The 19,557-nt window shown below is 41.5% G+C and overlaps 1 protein-coding gene across 7 annotated transcripts in view; it reads left to right on the top strand.

Moving 5' to 3' along the window:
• Nucleotides 1-19,557, top strand: part of NFIA (nuclear factor I A) — a 360,615-nt gene that overhangs the window by 242,172 nt on the left and 98,886 nt on the right. For all 7 annotated transcript variants that reach the window (XM_073896645.1, XM_073896647.1, XM_073896646.1 and 4 more), the window contains one exon: nt 13,622-13,739. In XM_073896645.1, coding sequence (XP_073752746.1) covers nt 13,622-13,739 — 118 coding nt within the window. The remainder of the gene's footprint in view (nt 1-13,621; nt 13,740-19,557) is intronic.

Below are 19,557 nucleotides of genomic sequence, written 5' to 3'. Positions count from 1 at the left end.
TAGAGTTGATAAACTTTTAGATTATTAATCTGTGCATTAAAAAAAGGTTGAAGCTATTTTCATGTTAACCAAAACAACTAAAATACTTAATTAAATGTTTTCCCCCTGGGTTTGTCTTCAGTTATGATTTTTTTAATGAATAGGCTTTATTTTTTTTAGAGCAATTTTAGGTTCTCAGTTTTAGGCTAACAAAAAGTACAGGATTTTACTGTTACACCCCCCCCCCAGTACAGTTTCCTCTATTTATTAACCTCTTTTGTTAATGTGGTACATTTGTTACAAGAAGTTTACATTAGGGTTCATCCTTTGCCTTGTAGGTTCTGTGTATTGACAAATGTATCCATTATTGCAGTGCCTTGTAGAACAGTCTCACTTCCTGAAAAATCACCTGCACTGCAGCCAGTCATCTGCCCACTCCCCCGAATTATTACTCATTCTCTGAAGAGTTCAGCCTTTATCTGGATGTTTTTAATGGCCTCGGTGTCTTTCAATTTCTTCCGCTCTGTTGCACATTTCTTCTTAACCCCCTCTTATTTGTCTCGGCCCCACCCAGTTCCCCCAGTCACACTTAGGACCACATGTATGGCCTGGAAATATCAAACTAATGGAGGCCGTAGTTTGAACGTTTTCCCTCTTCCTGAATCTTTAGCATGCAGTTTGAAAATTTGCTAATATAAATATTTACTTTCCTCGGGTTTCCAGTTAGTTTCTGTTTTTCGCTTTCCTCCTTTTAAATTTAATAGAGGAGGGAGGTGCGATTTCAGCACTTCCTCATGAGGATTCACTGAAATCACTATGTGCTAAGTTTGTTGTTTATAATCGTGTTACTACAGGGTGGCAATGGCAGAGAAGCTCCAGAGAAAGCTGCTGGCTTAGCTTCACACGTTCAGAGGTGAGGGTCAGGCGGCAAGGTTGCTCGTCATTAAATTATACTGATCAGATGCGTGGAGCTGTTAGAATCAGGGGCTCCTGCTGCAGTCTCACTAATTTCCCTCTCACCCTTGCCTCCTGCCTACCTTACCTTTTCATTTTTTGCATTATCTAGAGTCTACGAAAGGCAAGAAAGGAGAGGTCTGTCTCTCTCCGCCACAAAGTCCTGCAGCCTAAGAGTAGATGTCTGTGGGCGCGCCTCCTACCTTTCCCACCCTGTGACAGGGCCATCTGAAAGTCGTTGTCGTTATTTATTACTTTGTTCCAGGAGAGGGTCGGGAAGGGGGAATACAGACCACTAGACACGGTGCCAGAGGGAAAGAGAGGTCTTCTGTGCTCCGGGGGAGGGGGTTTCCAAGTGCTAACAATGCAGTTCAGAATCACTAAAGTTGTGTTAGCATGATACTATGAGGAAAAAAGACAGGAACCATCTGTTGGAAGGGTTCTTACATGATGCTGCATTTTCAAACAAAGCCTCCAAGAAGCATTTTCAGATGGGTCTCTTTCCTATGAAGCCGCCACAAAGAGAGCCCACTCGACCGGCTGCTAAATGACCCCGCTTCGATGGTCGTCACTCCTGCTTATTTTGCACTGGTGTTTTCCTCAAAGTGTGTGCTTTGAGGCTGCCAAATATCCTTCCTGGGATGAACCCAGAAAAATCCTCCCGAAAAATCCACTACTTCTGCCCATTTCCTTCTAAAGTGCTGACTGTTTTACTTGAAGTTGGTGGGGTGACTCTGAAACCTTAAATACTTCACTGGGAAAGAGGAAAACCGCAAATACACACATGGGCCATTGTGACTCTGGCCTGGCGGGTTCTAATTTTCGAGCAGTGGTTTGTACACCCGAGCGGGCTGCAAGGGTTAAGTAAACTTCGTGGCTAGGGATGACTTCATGGCCCTGGAATTTTGAAAAGCCAGGGTTCCCAGTATACTGTTGCCAGCCTTAGCGTCTTTGGGTGTAAAAACCACTCTCAGTTACCCAGACTGAATTTTTGGTTCCCGTTGCCCTGCTGCAGAATCTAGTAAATCCAGCAGCTGAACTGTCCTGGCTCTGCCACAAAGCCGGGTTGCTGGGTGGCTACAGGATTCCCGAATTGTTTGTCATGGGGGGCGGGGGGGAGTGAGTGGAGCCAGGCGTCTGCCTCAGCCTGGCATGAGGTGGCACCCTAGTGGCTGTTTTCTGCCTTAGACATGTGCACTCTTTCTGTATTTTCACACCGGAATCATCATTAGGATCCAAATTGCAGTTCATTTCTCAACTTCTTTTTGAAGCCTCGAGGCCCTTTGTGGAACTTTGAGTGCCCATATCCATGCGCTTGGGTTCTCTGGCCAGCAATATTGTAGGAACAACTGGCGGTATTCTAACCTGACACGTTGGAGCAAGGACAACAGACTTAACTCGGCTCCAAGGTACAACAAGAAAATGAAGCTCTTTGATAGGAATAAGCCCAAACTTGGAAATTACAAAATGTTCTCACAAAGACAGACTCACGAGGAAGTTGGTATAGGATGAGGGCTGCCCGACGTCCAGTCCGTTGGGGTACCATTGAAAATAGTTGCAGGATTTTTAGATCTTGGTTAAAAGAGAGGAGATCTGAAACTTTCCTTTCTGAGCAAGTGGCCTGTTCCTGCTCCTCTGCAAAGTAACATGAGAGTTGTGGTCATTGCATGGAAATTAATTGTAAAATTAATATTCTTAAGCAGGCCCTTGTTTCAAAAGAAGCCATTTGGGCTTGAGCATTAAAGGAAGAAACAAAAAGATTATAATAAAAAATAGACTGCAGCCCTCGCATGAACAGTGGCTGTGACCTTGCCTTTTGTTTGCCATTACACAATTCAATGGCAGTCCACTCAAACTATGCTCTCGATCAATATCCTATTAAAGCAGCACAAAAAGTCTCCATAAACTTAGTGGTTAGCTATGTTTATAAATGGAACTCGGCATAATTAGATGGTCAATAGCAGGCTCTACTAGTAATTTTAAAATGAACCTAACACATTTTCTGTCTGTAGAAGTCAATGGCACCTCTTCCAGATTGAGGTTATGGTGTGCCGCAGACAAGAGTGGGAGACCCTTCAAAAAAATCATAATGCCTATCTTTAAAATACAGTTTTTAAAGAAAATCTGTTAAGTTATGGACTAGAAAATACTGATTGGCCCTATAATTTTTTTCCATTTTGCCTGCCTACACCACCTTATTCTGAATATATCATAACATTGCAAATGTTTCCTAGTTTTAATCAGCCCTTCATAGAGAGATAAAATAATAAATATTGCCATACTCTTAGGAAGAAAAATATCAGTCTGGCTGGCTTAATTGAGTGGGTCTCCTCTGCTATAATTCAATAAATTTTCAAAATAAACCCTGAAATTGAATTAGTTCAGAAGGATGTTTTGTTGCACAGTTTTTTTTTCTTGACATATTTGGGGTGACGATTTGGATGGGAAAGCCGGTGGCAAATGGAATGGACTGGCGGTAATAGAAATTTTCACCAAACTACTCTTTCTTCTGAATCCCAGCTCACAGTATGGGCGGCCACGCGTGATTTTCCCTATTCCGTTCTTCTCACCCCATAGAGAAGGAACCACATAAAGTGAGAGGTGTCCCCGTCCTTACTTACAAATTGCAATGTACAGTGTGCCCTGTGTTCGGCGTGGGCCCTGGCAGTGGCTTTATGACCAGCATGGTGACTGAAATTAAAACTCTGGTGAAAAGATGCTTATGACATCAGCAGATCCATTGATCAACTCGATGCTTGAAAGTCCCGTTTTTTCTATTACACTCATTTTCTACAACCTTCCCGGTAAGAGTCGGTAGAGAGAGTTCTCATGGCAGTTTCTGGGGTGGGGGGTGGGGGGAGAGGAGGACTTTTGTTTTCTGTTCTTAGCTGAAGCTCTTGCTAAATTGACCGGGCCATAAGCATTCTTATTTTAAAGATTGGACTCAAAGACAAGCAAAACACATAACACCTTGATGTCCATACTAATTTGTTATCATGATCTCTATTCATATATTCATCTATTTCTAATCTTTTCTAGCTAATTCGTGGATTATGTTTCCTAAGAGTAATACATTCTATAAAATCCATATTTAAGATGGTATCATAGTTCAGGATATAGAATTGGGGATCTGGCTCTGCCACTTTCCAACTATATGATTTTGGGTAATACTGAACCCCTCCCAGCTATGTTCTTCTCGTAGGTAAAAATCATTTATTCAGTCAACAAATATTTATTAAATAACCAACTGTGTGCTGGGCCTGCATCAGAATGCTGGAAATAGTAATAGCTGTCAGGAGTGTTTTGAGGATTAAGTGAGAGAATGGCGCGTGTCTAGCATATAGTAAATGCTCAACAATGGTAATCACCATGCTCATCATTGAACAAAGCCTCTGTCCCTGGTCTTTTACTCTGCGTTCAGAGCTGATCCTTGAGGTGGCCAGACTATCAGCAAATTTATTAAGAATATGTGTGTATGTGTCTGTATGTACTCTGTGTGCATGTATAAATTAAGAAGGACTGATTTGAGATTCACATTCTAAAAGTCAATTTATTAGAAGGACCATTCTCATGACCCCTTCAAAGTTAATAATTCTGATGGAATAAGAGCATGCCAATACTAGACCTAATTCATCTGCTTTAAGAAACCAGAAAATTCTTACTCCTCAACTTTTCAGCCAAAGCCTATATGTCTGAGTTATTCTGGAAATTTCTCTTCCAGGGTATCTAATGGATAGCAAGATGTTTTAAAAATTCTCAATCTAACACTGACACATTAACAACTTTTTAAGTGGCTAGCCATACCTTGATTATTTTTATCAGAGTTCTTTAAAGTAGTTCTTAGTTTTATAGTATTTAAATTTTGCTTTTTTTATATTACGGGCATAAAAATTCCCTGTGAGTAGCAGGGGCATGCTAGACGTCATTACCAGCAATGTGATTTTTAGCAAATTTTTATTTATGCACTCATAAACCTCAATTTTTTAAGAGCAGATATTCCTATCCAGTGGATAATATTAGAAAACTAATAGGTATTTTTGGGATTTCCAGAAGCCTGACAGAAATTCAATATTACTCCCACAATAAGACCACAAATATTATTGAGATTTTGGCTGGTATATATCATCCTAGCTAACTCTTGCTGATTCGGAAGACTGCTGTTGGTGACACAGTAGGCACATCCAGAATGAGGTCAGTATAGTCCACACTCAGCAAAGCCACACGTTAAGCACAATACAGGAACTGAGTCAATGCAGTATGTGATTGATATGAGTATATATTAACACCCAGGATCTTTCAGTGAATGGAGAAGGAAAAAAAAATAAACAGTTCTTAGTGAAAATACTGAGACTTATTAGGACAAATCCAGGCAGCTGGATTTGTAGGTTGTTGGGATGAGACTCTGCTGATACCGTTTGGTCTCCCAAGAGCCAATGGTCAGATAGTCCCAGTACACTCTTGGTGAAGGGGCTTATGCTTAGACGCCCTTCCTGGTTTATAGATCACTGTGGTAAAAAGACGTCTCAGGCCATCAAATCCATCCCCTGTCAGGGAAGACTTAATCCCATGGCTGAGGCTGTATCAGGTACTAAACGGGTACCACATTTGACCTCAACCGAAAGCTAAGATGAGATGATACTCTAAAATGCAGAAAATCAATTTCAGTCCCCAAGGCAGAAGCCACTAATGCAGGAGATCAGTCAGCATTGCCAACCCCGCCGCGAATGGCTCTGCTCGACCACATATCAGGCCCTCCGTCCAGGGAAGTACAGGCTGACACTCCTACTCTAAAGACCTGAAAACACAAAGAAGGAAGAAGGAAGATGACAGATAGAAGTTTTCCCACGTCATGGATAGGTGACAGTTACTTTTCTCTATAAATCTTGTTGACTCCGTCCCTGTAGAAATTGATGATGAAAGAAAGGAAATGTGAGTTTCACCTCTGTTTCTTCGGGCTGGTATCTGGAGATACTCAGGTTCAAATCCTTGCTCTGTCACTTACCTGTGTGATCTTGAACATGTTACTTAACCTTACAGCTCAGTTTCCCATTTGTAAAGAAGAATAAACAAATACAGGTTCCGTGGGGATACTGCAAGGATGAAATGAGATAATTTGGGTAAAACACATAGCACATCAGCCTGACACGTAATAAATGATCAATAAATATCAGTTCATAGCTGTTTTTCCTTAACAAGCTCATGTAATTTTAGTTCAATTCAGTAAACATTTGTTGCATGTGTAATATACGAAACATCTCATACTGTGTGCTGAGAATACAGAGATAAGTAGAAATTGTTCCTTCCTTTATAGAGTAGAAATCTAAGTTTCTTGAGATCCAAGACTGAGCTCTCTTTGTGTCAATAAAATGCCCGAGTACACTTTCTTCACAAACTGAATTCACAATTATTATCAAAGGTAAACCATCTTCAAGAGTCAGAGTGGGGAGGAAGAGGGTATCAGTGAACTGTTCTTATTTTAATAAAAAGAAAACATTTTTTCAGAAATAACAATTTCTGTGTTCACCTCCTCCTACCCTTTCTGGCAACACAAACCCACATATTTCTTAACTTGTGTCCACAAATGTGGATGTGTGAAAACAGTGCTTTGTCTGCATTAGCAGATGCCATTGATGGGGTTAAAACATTGTGTGGCTTTTGGCACCTAATACTACGTTTCATAAAAAGCATTGCTTAAATCTCATAATAGCAGGGAAGTTCATTTCCACATAGAGGGAAATCCTCGTCTTGGTCCAGCGCCTTTCTTTTATGTTCCATTTTGGAAAAACCATACCCCTAGCCTGCACTGGGTCAGACCTTTTAGAAAAGAAGGGTAGAGAAAGGAGATCAGCACGCGGTTTACAGACCAGAAATCTGCTTGGCAAAGGAGTTGCTGAAGACTGTGGTGTAGAAGCTGCAGAGAAAGTACCTTTATGATTGATTTCCATTCAAGTCAGACTGACTGCAGTGTGGTCATTTTTCTAACCCATAACTGCTCACACTGCAGCAGGCTGCTATCTGCAGGGTGTCTGAATTATAGCAGTGTATGTCCGTGTTACCTCTTACACAAATTACTTACACTGGTTTCTTTTTCCATGCAAATTCATCAGTTTTACAGCCCCTCGTAGCCACAGTCAGGAAACTCTGGCCAACAGCACAAATTGATAAAATGAGTTAATTTTACTATACTTATTTTTTTTCTTCCTAAAAGCCCTCTGTCATAGGCAGTGTTCAGGAAGCATATTACAGTAAAAGGAAGATAACAAAGGAGTTGAATTTTCTTGCCATAAATTACTTTCCAAGTTAATTCCCTTTAACGATGATTCCAGATTTGCTTGAGTTTTCGTAGCATTGTGCGTTTTACAACTGTGCCTTTGATAGAAAGAAGACCAAGTATTTTCCCATGTTCACTCCTTTTGTGCCAGTGACATGGACTTTCTTATGAGATCTTTGCCACCAGAATGCAAAGCAACACTAAATTGTGCTGGGCCCCTAGAACTGTGTGCTTGTTGTTGGATTTTTTTTTTCTCCCCAAGCCTGAAAGTACAAGTTCCCAAAGTCTCAGTGAGTGCATTAGATTACATAATCTGGAGAGAAGTATACTTCTGTTATTTTTTCATAGTTATTTTATAAATTGAAAGTGAAGTAGTATAGTAAGTCCCAGGCGTCTTTTTTGAGGGTTACCTATTGGCCATGTGGCCATATTCCTTAGTTGCCGGGGAAATTCGAGGAAGGGGTGGCTATGATTGTTAATCTCTAAAATGGAAGCCCCACGAGGGCAGGGGGCCTTATATATCTTGTCCACTGATGGATCTCAAGCATCTGGAGCAGCACCTGGCACATGAAAAGGGCCCCGTGAATATTTGCTGAATTCCACTGGATGTAGCCTCTCAGAGAATATGTGCCAATTAGCGGTAGGCTGGCCACACTAGTCATTCAGTTAATGCTCCCCGCTGATTCCTGTTGAACAAGTTGTAAACTCAGTGCACTGTCATCTCCCAGGCAGAGTCACTTGAAATTTTGGAAGGAATTTTTTTTTTTCCATCACCCTCTCTTTCCAACAACACAAGCCCGAGCAGATTGTCTCTGGTGGATGGCAGAAGTTCAATAACCACAACCTTATCCAACTACTAATGTGTACAGAAGAGCAGGTCATTAAGAGGGTTGGCTACTAAAGTAACCCCTTTCTTCCAATAGCCCACATTACTATAATGATGCCTTAATAGCAAACCATTTATTAAGAAATGACACAAAGACTGTCTTCTACTCACGACAGGAAAGAAGGGAGTTGGGGGGACAAATGGCTCAGATATCACATCCAACGAGACAATTCCCCAAAGTTCATCCTTTGAGAAAAACTCCTCCGTGGAACAAAATCCACAAAACCTTCAGGTGTGACTCACTGCAGTCCTGCTTAAGAAAGGTGAGGCACCAGTCCTCACCGCTCATGCATATTTATAGGTTTCTGAGTTTCACTTTGTATGGCAAAAGTTGGGGGGCGGAGGGCAAACGGAGAGGGTGATTACTGATTCTTGTTAATTCAGAGCATATTTATTGATCATCAGCTCTTGTGTTGTATTGATCGTCATACAAAACTCTGCAGAGCTGTTTAGGAATACACAAAAGGCTGTCAGATCTGGAGGATTAAAGGTTACGTGGTATGACCCTCTGACTTTGTGGCTTTGGGGCGTTACTTCACCTCTTGGTACCTCAATCCCTCCCTGGTAGTGTCCTGAGGATTAAATGAGATGATGTGTTTAGAGGGCTCAGGCCAGCATCTGGCCCATAAATGATGCTTAATAAACACTGGTCCTTGTTATTGTGGTGGCGATGGCCTTGGCATTGGTGGTCAGTTTGCGTTTCTATCACAACTGTTATGGGAATTTTGAGGTCCAAAGAGTTGAAATGACTTCAGCTATACAGGGGGTTATTGGCAAGGCTGAAACCCTAGACGATCATGCCTAGGCCCACACCAGCACTTTTTCTATGCCCTGGGATGTCTATCTTTACAGTCCTCAAAATGCACTCAATCTAGTGGGGGAGAAAATGTCATGGGTGAGATAATTTAAGAACGATAGAGCCTAGGGTCAAGTACAAGTGGAACAAAATCAGGTTTCACAATATATGGAACAGACAGGAAGTGTTGTGGTTGGTCCAATCCTTCCTTAACATCCCCACCTTTGATTGGCAGTGGCTACACAATCTCTGTAACACATCAGGCAGGCTGTTAGTCTTTGGCTTCAGAAGCCCAGCATGACACCCTGGGCAGACGTTGTTCAAGTCATTTAACCCTTGACAACGTTTAGTTCCCTCATTTGCCAAAAGGACTTACTACCATTATTAGCTAAGAAGTGCCTTGGGTTATATACATCTTATTGATATTTTATATTTGTTGGGATAGTTTGACCTGTTTGCTCGTGTATGCACTTTCATAGTGCACAACCGGACACAGGTCTTTTGTACCTGTTTATGAAGGTGACAGATATCCACTGTGAAAATTCTGTTTTCTTTCCAGACAGCATGGTTTAGGCCTCCCTTCCCTCTTAACTCATGCGTCAACCTACCAACTGATTTCCCCACCTTAGTAACCTTTGGTGCATTCTGTAGGCTCTTGTCATATTAATGTTGCTCAGATTCAACAATGATCACTTCCCTACTCAGAAACCATCATGGATCCCACAGATCACTAACTGTACTTCCTGCCTCCAAACTTATGCACATACTCTGTCATCTGCCTAGAAACCCTCCTCTTTTTCTCAGCCTCTTTAAATCCTCCCATCCTTGAAGGCTTAGCTTCAGTGCCCAACTCCTCCTGGAATCAGACATTTTTCTCATCCCACAAGCCAATATGATTCTCATTCCTTTGAACTTTTCTAACACATCTGTTGCATTCCTCCTATGAGATTGAACACATTCAGCATTGAATTAGTCAAGTATTATTTTATCCTTCCACTCTGTAGTAAACCTTGTGAGACAGAGACACCGTGTACCTTTTTATCATCTGAAGTTTAAGGCAAATATTGTTTACAGCAGGCAGGGTAGTAGGGTAAGAAAAGCAACAGGTTTTGGGGTGAGATACCCTTGACTTTTAATCCTGGCCCTCCCTCTTTCTTGCCTTTCTGCAGTCCATGGCAAGCCAGTTAACCTCATTTTGGGGCTGATTAGTTTTTCTCATTTAGGAGAGGGACTTTCCTAAAGAGGTTGTTTTGAGGATGAAGTTAGGTATAAAAAATAAAATGCTCCATAGTTACTTGGGAAAACCTGCTGAAAGCCCACCCTCCTCAGATACCTCTCTAAGGCTCTTCCTGTTCTCCCAGACGAGGGGCCCTGAGAATACCCAGCCCATTGTGGGGACACTTAACAGTGACCCCTCCCCACAGGCATGGGGCTTTCTCTTTAACTGTCATAGTGTCACTGACTCCGATTCCATTCCGATCGGCTGACGTTCATACGATGCATACACACAGACAGTACTGGGGAGTGTTTCCTGACAAGACTTTTTGGAAGAATGCAGAGTTTGGGTCAGCACTTTATTAGGATTATTTAACCCACGTTGTGAAACCCATTCTCATTTCAGAAATTTAATGATGTTACAAAATTGAAGACGCACATAAGCAGTTTGTCAAGCCCTGAAGTTATGCACTATAACTCCAAGAGACACTTTGAGAAAGTATCACAATTCCGCCAGCCCACGTGATAAGCGTTTTGCTAGTTACAAAGCCAGTGTGCTAAGTGCTTCACAGGAAGTAAATATACAGACAAGCGAAGGAACATTTCTGTGGGTTGGTTATTTTTTTATTCTCTCTGAGAGGTGTGCAGACTGTATTTACACTGTATTTTTCTTTCTTCACCTATTCTGGCTCCTTTGACATTTTAATAAGATAATCAAGGCAGAAGACATTTTTCCATGGTACAATGTGGTCAATAGAAGGTGAGGTGTGGGTGCAGCTGGGCAGAGGGCCCCAGACTTCTCCTCTCAGTCCAGCCAGGCCGTTCACTCACGTCTGGCTTTATCTTTCCTCCCGAGGGTGGGAGTGAGGCTTGCGCACTTCTGCTGGTGCTTGGGAATGAAGCAGCTGCACCATTAGGCTGAGGCCCGAACCTCATCCCAAAACTTAGAAAATCTAAATCCAGACCCTTGACACCGATCAGCCTCATCCCTCTTCTTTAATGAGAGGTGTGAATCTTTAAGCTCCAGGAAGGCACAAACGTTAATACGTACCTGTTCTACATCAGGCTGCTGAGAGGGATGAGGGGTGACGTATTGGAGTAATCTCCTCCCCACCCCCCCAGCCTATTTCAGCTATAAAATATTACGGAATAAAAGGGGAAACTATGCAAATAAGTTTAGCTGAAAAAGCAAATGAGGGAATGACTAGCAAAATCATTCACTGGAACTCTGTTTACACTTTTTGTCAAGCTCAACCATTGGTTTTTGAACTAAAGGCCCTTCCTCCATTACAGCCTGTCATTAAGAGAGAGGTTTGAATTTCAGAAAGTGTATGTGAATTTCAGAGCTTTCCATTTCTTAGCAGTGACTGTTTTTATATAATGACAGTTATGATTAAGGTTTAGCCATTGCGAGTAATCAAACAACTAAATGTTTAGATAATACGTATCCCTTCCAACCTTTCCTCTATTCCAGAGTCTTACTATGGTACTGCAATTCACCCAGCTGCCCAAGCAGTAATCTTAGGAGTCATCCCATACTCTCCCTTTTCCATTATTATCACACTCAAGAAATCAACACATTTTCCTGAGTCTGTCTCGTAAATCACTTACACTGGGCTCCTCCATTTCATCCTTGAGTTTAGACCCATCCCCACCTTACCTTTTTTAAATGACTCCACTGGCCTCTATGGTTTTACTGATTATATTCTTCAACGGCCACCCCCTTGTCCCCCACACCTACCTTCATGACAGGATGATGTTTCTAGGTTATAAAGGCAAATTTGGTGATATATTCTCAGGCTTTGCTGGTTCTCCTTTGACTAGCAATCAGTTCCATTTGACCAGTGCTTACTGACTGCCTCTTGGTGTCAGGGATTGTATTAGATGCGGCAGTGGCCCCCAATTAGTACAGTGTGATAAGCACTTCTGTAGCTTCTAAACTTGGGAATCTGCTGGACTCAAAGTCACGTTTCTTAAAGAAATTCATGTTCCTAAAGACCCTTCGTAATCTGACCTTAACCCTCCCCTCTTTTCTTCATGTACTGTATACTTCATCACACTGAGTTATCAGAAATCCAGTATTCATTTTATATTCCCTCACTTTTATAAATGCTGTCCCCCCTACCTAGCACGCCTCCATCCCTCCCAGTTGGGCAATTCAAACTTGTCATTTTAACATCTTCCAAGGGGTCACATTTTCTGAGGTCTTTTTACTCCCGGAACCTCTCATTCCCCAGCTGGGTTAGATACCCACTTCTATGTGGCCATATCAATTTTGGAATAACTCTAGCAAAGGACTTATCACACTGTATTGAAAATAACCTGCCAACCTTCCCTCCAGAGCTGTTTCAGAATAAAGACCATGTCTTCCTTCTAAGCATCCTCCTCACCCAGCCCAGTTCTTGGCAATAGCAGTGATCATTTGTTGAAAGAATGAAAAGTCCCTGGTTTGTGATATTTCTAATTATCCCTTCTTCTTATGGATATTAGCCTCTATTTAACTTATTTATATATCCACTTACACGGGCTTAACTCTGAGACCAGTGCCTTAGTATAATAATATATGAATCTGTTGCTCCTGATTTTGCATAATCTTTTAAAAGAAGAGGTTATTTCCACTCATACAGTTGCACCACTAACTTTACACAGAGTTTTTTAAATAAGATTGATAGGTGTTATTTATTCATTCAAAAATATCTATGAAACTACTACTGTCAACAAGGTATCTGGAGGTTCCAGGCCTTAAAAATATACAGAGAGTGACATCTCACACAATAGTCAGCTCTGAAAATCACATACAATCAAAATTATCTTTAACCATCTCTTAAGTCAGACCTCGGAAAATTCCTCTGTATAAGTATCTTCTCGGTGAGCCATACGGTGTCTGTGTGGCTGTGAATCTCTGCCGTCACAGTGTGGAAGCAGAGACCATCTGTAAATAAGTGGGCGTGGCCGTGTTCCAGTAAAACTTTATTTAGAAGAACTGTGGCTCAGGAACCGTGGTTTGAGGACCCTGCCTCACAAATAAAGTGAAGGTGTGTGTAGGCACCGAGGCGGTTCAGAGCAAAGAGAGATCACACATTTCTCGTCTCAGGAAATTGGGAATGGGTAGCCCAGAAAGATGAATTTGCAGTTCAGAACGATTTCCAAAATGCCGATGAGTGAAAGCGATCAGGATCAGACAAAGTTAGGAAAGCCCAGAGAATGTTCTGGCTGGTCATTCAAGAAAAGTTTCAGAGCAAAACGCGGAGGTCTTTCTGTTAAAAGCCTCCAGGAATGTTGCAACCTTGGTGACAGTTTGCCATTACAAGAAGAGAAAAGATAAAAGGTACATTATAAAACAAAGTCTTTCTGGCGTAGACAGTTTTTGTTGTCAACATTCTTTGGCGGTCAGAGTTCATTACTGGTAATTTTGGATAAGCTTACTGTATAAATTCAGAAATAAAATGTATTACATGCGACACTGATATATGCTCTCATTGATCTTTTATTCACGGAACATCACTATTTTTTTTTCTAGCACCAATAGCTGCAGGAACTGGCCCAAATTTTTCTCTCTCAGATTTGGAAAGTTCTTCATACTACAGCATGAGTCCAGGAGCAATGAGGAGGTCTTTACCCAGCACATCCTCTACCAGGTAATTTGATTGGTGGCTCGCCATAGTTCCACACCTTGATTTTGACTCTGAGCCTAGAGGCACTTGGATTGTGCGTCTACTGGTGGAAGATACTAGAGAAGTTTGTTCAGCCCCAACAGACTCTCAGTCTTATTGGGAAGAGAAAGCAAATGCACATGCTGCAGAAATATATATATAGTAGAAAACAATGAGCTAAATTGTATGGCATAAGCCAAAAATAGTTAAGGCAGGCTTTATCCAAAAAGATTGACTTGCGTTCAGCTGTAAATGTTGGTTTAGAGTTGGCAAGATGGGAAGGAAAAGGAATAGTGTCTGGGTGGGGTGACGACATGAGCAAAGCATAGAGAAAGGATGGATGATAAACACAGCATGTTCTCAGCAGATTAAGGACAATGCTTGACTAGGGAGAAGGGCATGTGTTTTGGCTTGTTTGGCAAAACGTTGACGCTGGAGACACCAGTTCCGGTGCCGGTGCCTACAGCAGACATTACAGCGCAGTCCCAGCGCGTTTCCCCTCCCCTCACCCAGGTCTCAAAATCCAGGCTATTGGAGTTGCCCTGTGGCATGAAACCCATTCGATATCTAGGTGTGCGGTCACAAAACTGAATGGAGTCCTGCGGCAGGGTGGGGCTGGCTCATAAACTCTGTTGCCCCAGGAGACCTTTAAAAAAGTAAAGCTGGAAGAGCACAACCAGATAAGGATTCTGGGGTTCTGGATCCCCTTGAGGTCACAAAGCCCCAATCAAAATGAAGCATTTTGCAAGATCCTGTTGTCTCTAGATAACCGGTACCAGAAGGAAAGGGATTAGGCATTAAACCCACAGTATTCTTTTACAAATTGGCTTTAGCACTGGACTGTGACAACCAAGAAAAGAATGGTGCAGAACGATCTTTAATGTTTGTGTACTTGGCAGAAAAACGTTTCACAAAGGTATATTCTTCTTTCAAGCAAGCCCTGGAATTTTACGATTTAAAACAATGGCCAGATTATAGAAATTTTCCTTGGTGGCGACTCCTTCTTACCTTGATTTTATATATTTTAACCAGCATTACTTAAGAAAGAAAGAGAGAGAAAGAAAGAAAGAAAAAGAAAAGAAAAAAAGAATCAGCTTCATCATGACGAATACCTTGAAGACAGTTAAAGAAGCAGTTATTCCCTAAATATAACCACCAGATCCTACGCTCATCTTTCATGTTGTTTAAGGGTTCTCCTTAGTTCCCTGTAGCATCAGATCCTCAGAAAAAAAAAAAAAGTCTGAAATCCAAAGTACATTTATAATGAAAGAATGGGATCGTGAACCCATTCGGGTGTTAATACATTTTGAGGATTTTGAATGTTTGCTGACGGAGGGGACATTGTGTGTAACTGCACTCAGTCAACATGAAAAAGCTTTGCAAATAACTTGTGGGCAGTGATTAATTTAAAAGTTGATGGGCTGTTTGTTTTTCATATGTGTGCTGCGCATGTACCATGGACATCCCAAACAGTCCGTGTCTCCCCCCACCCGCCACCCCATCCTTTTGACTTCTCCAGCTGCTTTGTTGCCTTTTGCTGTGATTCTCTGAGTGGAAACCTGGTTTTTAATGTCATTTAAAAGGCTACTGTCATTCTCAAATTCTGCAAATAACTAACCCTGATAAGGAGCTAATTATAAATAGCAGCAGTAGTTAATAACTTGGTAATATGTTTGTTTTACTCTCATTAGGCTCTCCTAGGATGATTTTTTTTTAATTATTCTCTAAATATATAGACTCAGCAGAATTATCTGTGTACAGGTTAGAAAATGTGCCCAGAAGAATACCCCAGATTTACATATAGAAAATTTCATCAACCAATCAATATTTGTTCATGCCGTGCCAATATTAATCGGTCACCTAGCAGACACTGTATTAGATGCTTTACAAACCTGCTATGATTTAATCTTCACAATACTTTTACAATATAGACAGTGTCGTCATTTAACAGCGGATCAACCCAGAGCCCAGAGAAGTTAAGTAACTTGACCAAGGTCACAGACCTAGTAAATGGCAGAGTCTACATTCAAACTCAGGTGTGCTGGAACTTTAAAAACATGAAATTTTCACATTAGATCCTCTTAGGAATGGGGCTTACTCTTTCAGTAAGGAACGACAGAACATGAAGCCCCCAAAAAGGAATATCTACTATCCCCATTTTTCCTGGATACTTGGTGTTTGCTACCTTTATTACTATTACCATCTTTGAGATTTGTACACGTCCTACCTCCCCATCTGGACTGTCAGTACCATAGAGGACAGCGTGTAACTCCTCCAAATTGGCAACAAACATTTCTTAACAAGGACATTGTCCTAGGCACTGTGGATAGAAAATCAAGTAATAGGAGCTCTGCAGTCTAATGGTAGAGACTGACAAGTAAATGGAAGTTTTCAGTTCAGCGTACTATGAACACTCCAGAAAGAGTCATTTTGCAGATTTGTGGGTATAGGGTAAGGTTTCTACGCTTTGCATATAGTCAGAATTAAACAAATATTTAGAATGAAGGTGATAGTTTTACCTTAATTTCTAGGTAGAATTGCTAGGAACACAACAAATTCCACACGTAGGAAGAGATGGTGCATCACTCCTCAAAAGAGTGTTTATCTTCCCCCTTAGGTAGAGACTTTACTGGTACTTTCCTATTTTCCTCCAGTGTTTCTGGGAGAATCAGATCAGTGTGTTAGAAAGTCAAGAGCAAGAAACCAAAATCCATGAATGATTCATTTCTAAATAAAAAAAATAAATAAAGGAGATGGGTAGGCATTTACTTCAGTTCTGTACCCCTTCATGGTAAACATCTCCAAAATCACAGAAGGGGTTGTGTAAAAATTGAGATAAAATATGTTTTATCCCAAAGAACTTCACCAAGATAAGCCAGTTGTCAAGTTTGTGAGGTCAGTAAACTTTGTCTTGGAAGCCTTCCCCCTGTCCCTCCCGGCACTTCTAACTTGCTTCACTCCTGGATCTTTTTCTCTCCTCCATCCTATACCTCCACCCTCCAGACAATTATTCCGTATCAACCTCAGAAAAGTCCTTGTTTTCAAACTAAGGTGGGAGCTAATAACTACAGACTCTCACCTTTAGGATTAACAACTGCATGGGGTATTTGCATTTTATTAGGGGACACCAAGGAAATCAAAAATTTTAGAAACTTGGGAAAATATTAGTAACGGAAGAATAACAGGCAGCAGAATTGGCCTTTTGCATTGGATCTCATTGAATCATGACACTTGGGCGAATGCTTGTCAGAAGTACTCAATATGGCTGTTTCTAAGTCAGTAGCCCAGTTCAGCAGTTTTTGAACATCTGCTATTAGCCAAACACTGTGGTTAGGCACTAGAGATTTAAAAAAAGAAAAGAAGAAGAAGGTCCTTTCCTTACAGATCTCACAGTCCCATCAGAACATATAGGTCTTGCCGTTTATTTGCCAGGAAACATAAGGGAAATATTTATTTTGTTTTTAACATGTATTCTACCAACTTCCAAAATCGTTCCAAGTGACTTTCAAGTTTTAAATACACCAGGTACCAATAAATATAGAGAAGCCAGAAACCATATGGAAAAATAGGATAGACTGTTATATCAGGAGCCTGACCCAAGAGTTGTACCTTACATTTAATCCTGAGATTCCTGGTTGCCAAGGCAAGAAGGGGAGGCACGAGGTTATAGAAGCTGCATTTTCTGATAAAAAGAAAGAATAGAAATTCATGCAAAGAGACCGTATTTTTTTCTGGTTTTATGTATGAGAAGGAATTTTTTGTGTACATCCTTCTACAAAAAAAAAAAATTCTATTTGATATAGTTTCACATATATTATAGAAAAGTTCTCCAAGTGGCTATTTTTCATTGAACTTCAAGGAATGCCAAGTGAAGAACATAAAATTAGCTATTAAAGGTTATGCTTTGGGTTCTAAGCTAGCATGCTACAGATATTTCCTGTGGTCTGGCTTTAATGAGAACAGAACTTAAAGACAAAGCATACTGGAATACCAACTTTAATAATGAGAATTTCTTGCCTTACATGGGTCCTCAACATTTTCTTACTCAGATTGCAGCCATCGCCTCTTCACTGTCTCACTGCCTGTAGGATCCCTCTCCTTCTTTTTCCTTTGCTTTTCCAAAGCCATCATCTGCACAACTACCAGAGCAGCCTTTCTGAAATCGACTCTGATGTCACTGTCTGTTGAAACTTTTTCAGGGAGTCTCCATGGCTGATAGGACAAAATCCAGATTCGTATCATCTTCTGTCACCTCCACCCCCTTCTTTCACTTCGACTTCAGCCAGGCCACGAACCTGGCAATTCTCTGCGTGTGTCACACCTTCCTCATGGTGTTGCTTCTGCCTGATACACACCTCCCTCCAGCGAGTAATGTTCAGAATATCCAATAACCTGTGTGACACGAGCGTACCAATTAGAACGGATGTCACTCTGCCACAGGGCTCAGGCTGAGTCCTGGAATGCCCCACATGCATTCGATGGTAACCCTTTAGTTTTTGGATCATGAGCGTGTCCTGGGGCAAAGGTGGGGTGGCAAGGGTGGGGAAACTTGAGATGGTGACACTTCGCCAACTGATAAAGAAGTATTTCCATATTTTGAAACAAAAATGGCTGCCTGAGTGGTGCATCAGCTGAATACCAGCCCATCCGTACCCTTTCCTTCCTTATGCCTGTCTCCTCGACACTCACTCATACAGACAGTGCAGGAACTACTTCCTTTGGGAAGCTTTTCCCAACCTCTCAGGCATATCACTGTTTTCTTCTTTCATCAAGAAATCCACTGTGTCCTATCCGTGCTCTCATCATAATACCTACATTTCTCTTTTGCACAATTTTATTTGCCTCTGCATCTCTATCTGCTAGACCGCGAACTCCATGGAGACAGGGGCCATGTCTGATGCATCTCGATATCCCAGCATTTAGCACAGCACCTAGCACAGAGAAGGGACACAACAGGTGTTTGATAAATGAAAACATATTAAAAAATCTGTACCCTGACACGTGAGGAAGAGATTTCCCAGAGGGCACTACCACTAGATATGAAATCTATTCATTCTGATAGTATGTTAGTGACATAATCAATTAAGACAATTAGAACATATTAGCAGCAACATGGCATTTCACTATCTTTCCACTCCTGAAGCCTCAACTTGGGAGAAAAATTCAGTCCTTCAACTGGAGGAAACAAGATGCATTCTGGAGATTTCTCAACCATACCTCTCCGAAAATAAAAAATATCCAGAACTTCATTTTGGTGACCTCTGTGTAGACATCAAAAGAGGAAGGGCATAAGAAGGATTGGGCCACTCTTTTTTCCATGTCCCTAGTTCTCAGAGGGAAATGTGCTCCTTCCCCGCCATCTTTATCTCTCTGGAGCATTGTATTTGTCTCTAGCATCTCCATCAGAATCTGGACTATGGTAGCTGCACAGCAGATACTTTCTGAATGAACAGATCCAAGTGGAAGATGAGAAAACAGGAAAAAAGAGAGAGAGAGAAAAGCAATCCAAGCTCTTCTTGAAGGGCTTTGAACCCTGATCTTTATCCTTTCTGGGGTGCCAGAGGGATTGAGTGATGTGTAGGGACACTGCTGATGGCGAGGTCCCCGCCGCTGCCTGAGGAGACACGAAATGCCGTCTTCCCACAGACACTTCCAGGTGGAGATGGGCGCAGGAGCCAGCCACCAGTTCCTCAAAGGAGAAAGGAACAGAATGTGGCAGCGGCAGCAGCAACTTGAGGGACAGTAAAAATCAAACCCAGATACTTGGAACAACACAGGCCCAAGACTTTGTTCCACCTCCAGT

Source organism: Callorhinus ursinus, unplaced genomic scaffold (assembly GCF_003265705.2).
Source record: "Callorhinus ursinus isolate GAN/ISIS: 27379988/994484 unplaced genomic scaffold, GSC_fseal_2.0 scaffold9, whole genome shotgun sequence".
NCBI lineage: Eukaryota > Metazoa > Chordata > Mammalia > Carnivora > Otariidae > Callorhinus > Callorhinus ursinus.
The sequence above is the reverse complement of the archived record's forward strand: the minus strand, read 5'-3'. Positions and strand labels throughout refer to the sequence as shown.